This window comes from Trichechus manatus, unplaced genomic scaffold (genome assembly GCF_000243295.1).
Source record: "Trichechus manatus latirostris isolate Lorelei unplaced genomic scaffold, TriManLat1.0 scaffold00291, whole genome shotgun sequence".
In the NCBI taxonomy this organism is placed as follows: domain Eukaryota; kingdom Metazoa; phylum Chordata; class Mammalia; order Sirenia; family Trichechidae; genus Trichechus; species Trichechus manatus.
The window spans coordinates 700,386-701,517 of record NW_004444227.1 but is presented as its reverse complement, the minus strand read 5'-3'; the positions used below and the strand labels follow the sequence as shown (position 1 = coordinate 701,517).

Here is a 1,132-nt window from a genome sequence, read left to right as displayed (position 1 = left end):
CACCTAACAAGGTATATATACATTTTTGTATGGGGGGAAAAAAAAGTGAGATAAACAGCTTGGTCAAATAGCTTGAGTCAGTGGATTAAGTAGTTAGGGAGGTTTATTTGGAGGAGTACTAAAGTGTGCTGTGAATCCTAACGGCAGGAGAGAGAAGGCACTATTTCCCTAACTCATGTTAAACCCTTTTTCTTTGTAGAACATTTATTGGGATTATTATTTAATGGAACATACTCTGAGAATTGCTATTCAAAAGGAATCATCAATTCCACTTTAATGTTTGTCAAATTTAACAATAATTTAAATTTTAAAAGGGTAAGAAAAGTAATGGTTTTAATCCAAAGCTCACACAAAATACAGACCATATAGTGCTTACCATGTGTCAAGCACCAGCTGAACACTTTGTATACATGATCTCAGGATTCAATACATGATTGAATCCTCCTCAAGGATTCAATACATGATTGAATCCTCTCAAAACACTTTCAGGCAGATATTATCTTTCCAGTTTTATTATTAAGATACTGAGATACAAAGTGACTTGACCAAGTAAACAGTAGAGATAAAATGTGAACCCATCTCTGTCTGATTCCAAAGCCTTACTCTTAATTATTACGGAATTTGTTGTTGTTAGGTGCTGTCCAGGCCCCTCTGACTCATAGTGACCTTATGTATAACAGAAGGAAATGTTGCCCAGTCGGTCCTGCACCATCCTCAGAATTGTTACTATGTTTGAGCTCATCATTGCAAGCCACTGTGTCAATTCATGTTATGGAACAGAACTAAATTAAAAAGCTCAATCTTTAATCTTTTTTTTCTTTTTTCACAATCATTGATTAATGTATTTCCCTCTTTGGTAGGCATTTGACAAACACAAATAATTATGGTTTCTCCATGGAATCACTTTGAACAATATACATACATACATAAAAATGCAAGCTTATGATGTACAATCTAGGGTGTTGGGTTTTCCAAAAAGGTTACTCAATGTTTACTAGTGACCAGTTTCTCTGGAACTTACTTTTGATTTACTGTGTCGTATAAGGGCAGACAGCAGTCTGTTTGACTCCCCCATCACACCAGCATGGTCTTTGGCTTCACACCATTCCACCAAACGCTCCACTAACTTAAC

General features: G+C 35.9%; 1 protein-coding gene across 1 annotated transcript in view; it reads right to left on the bottom strand.

Annotated features, from left to right (window-relative positions):
- The window catches only part of RAP1GDS1 (Rap1 GTPase-GDP dissociation stimulator 1), a 155,238-nt gene that overhangs the window by 20,707 nt on the left and 133,399 nt on the right, over positions 1-1,132 (bottom strand). The window contains exon 12 of the mRNA XM_023725189.1: positions 1,022-1,126. Coding sequence (XP_023580957.1) covers positions 1,022-1,126 — 105 coding nt within the window. The remainder of the gene's footprint in view (positions 1-1,021; positions 1,127-1,132) is intronic.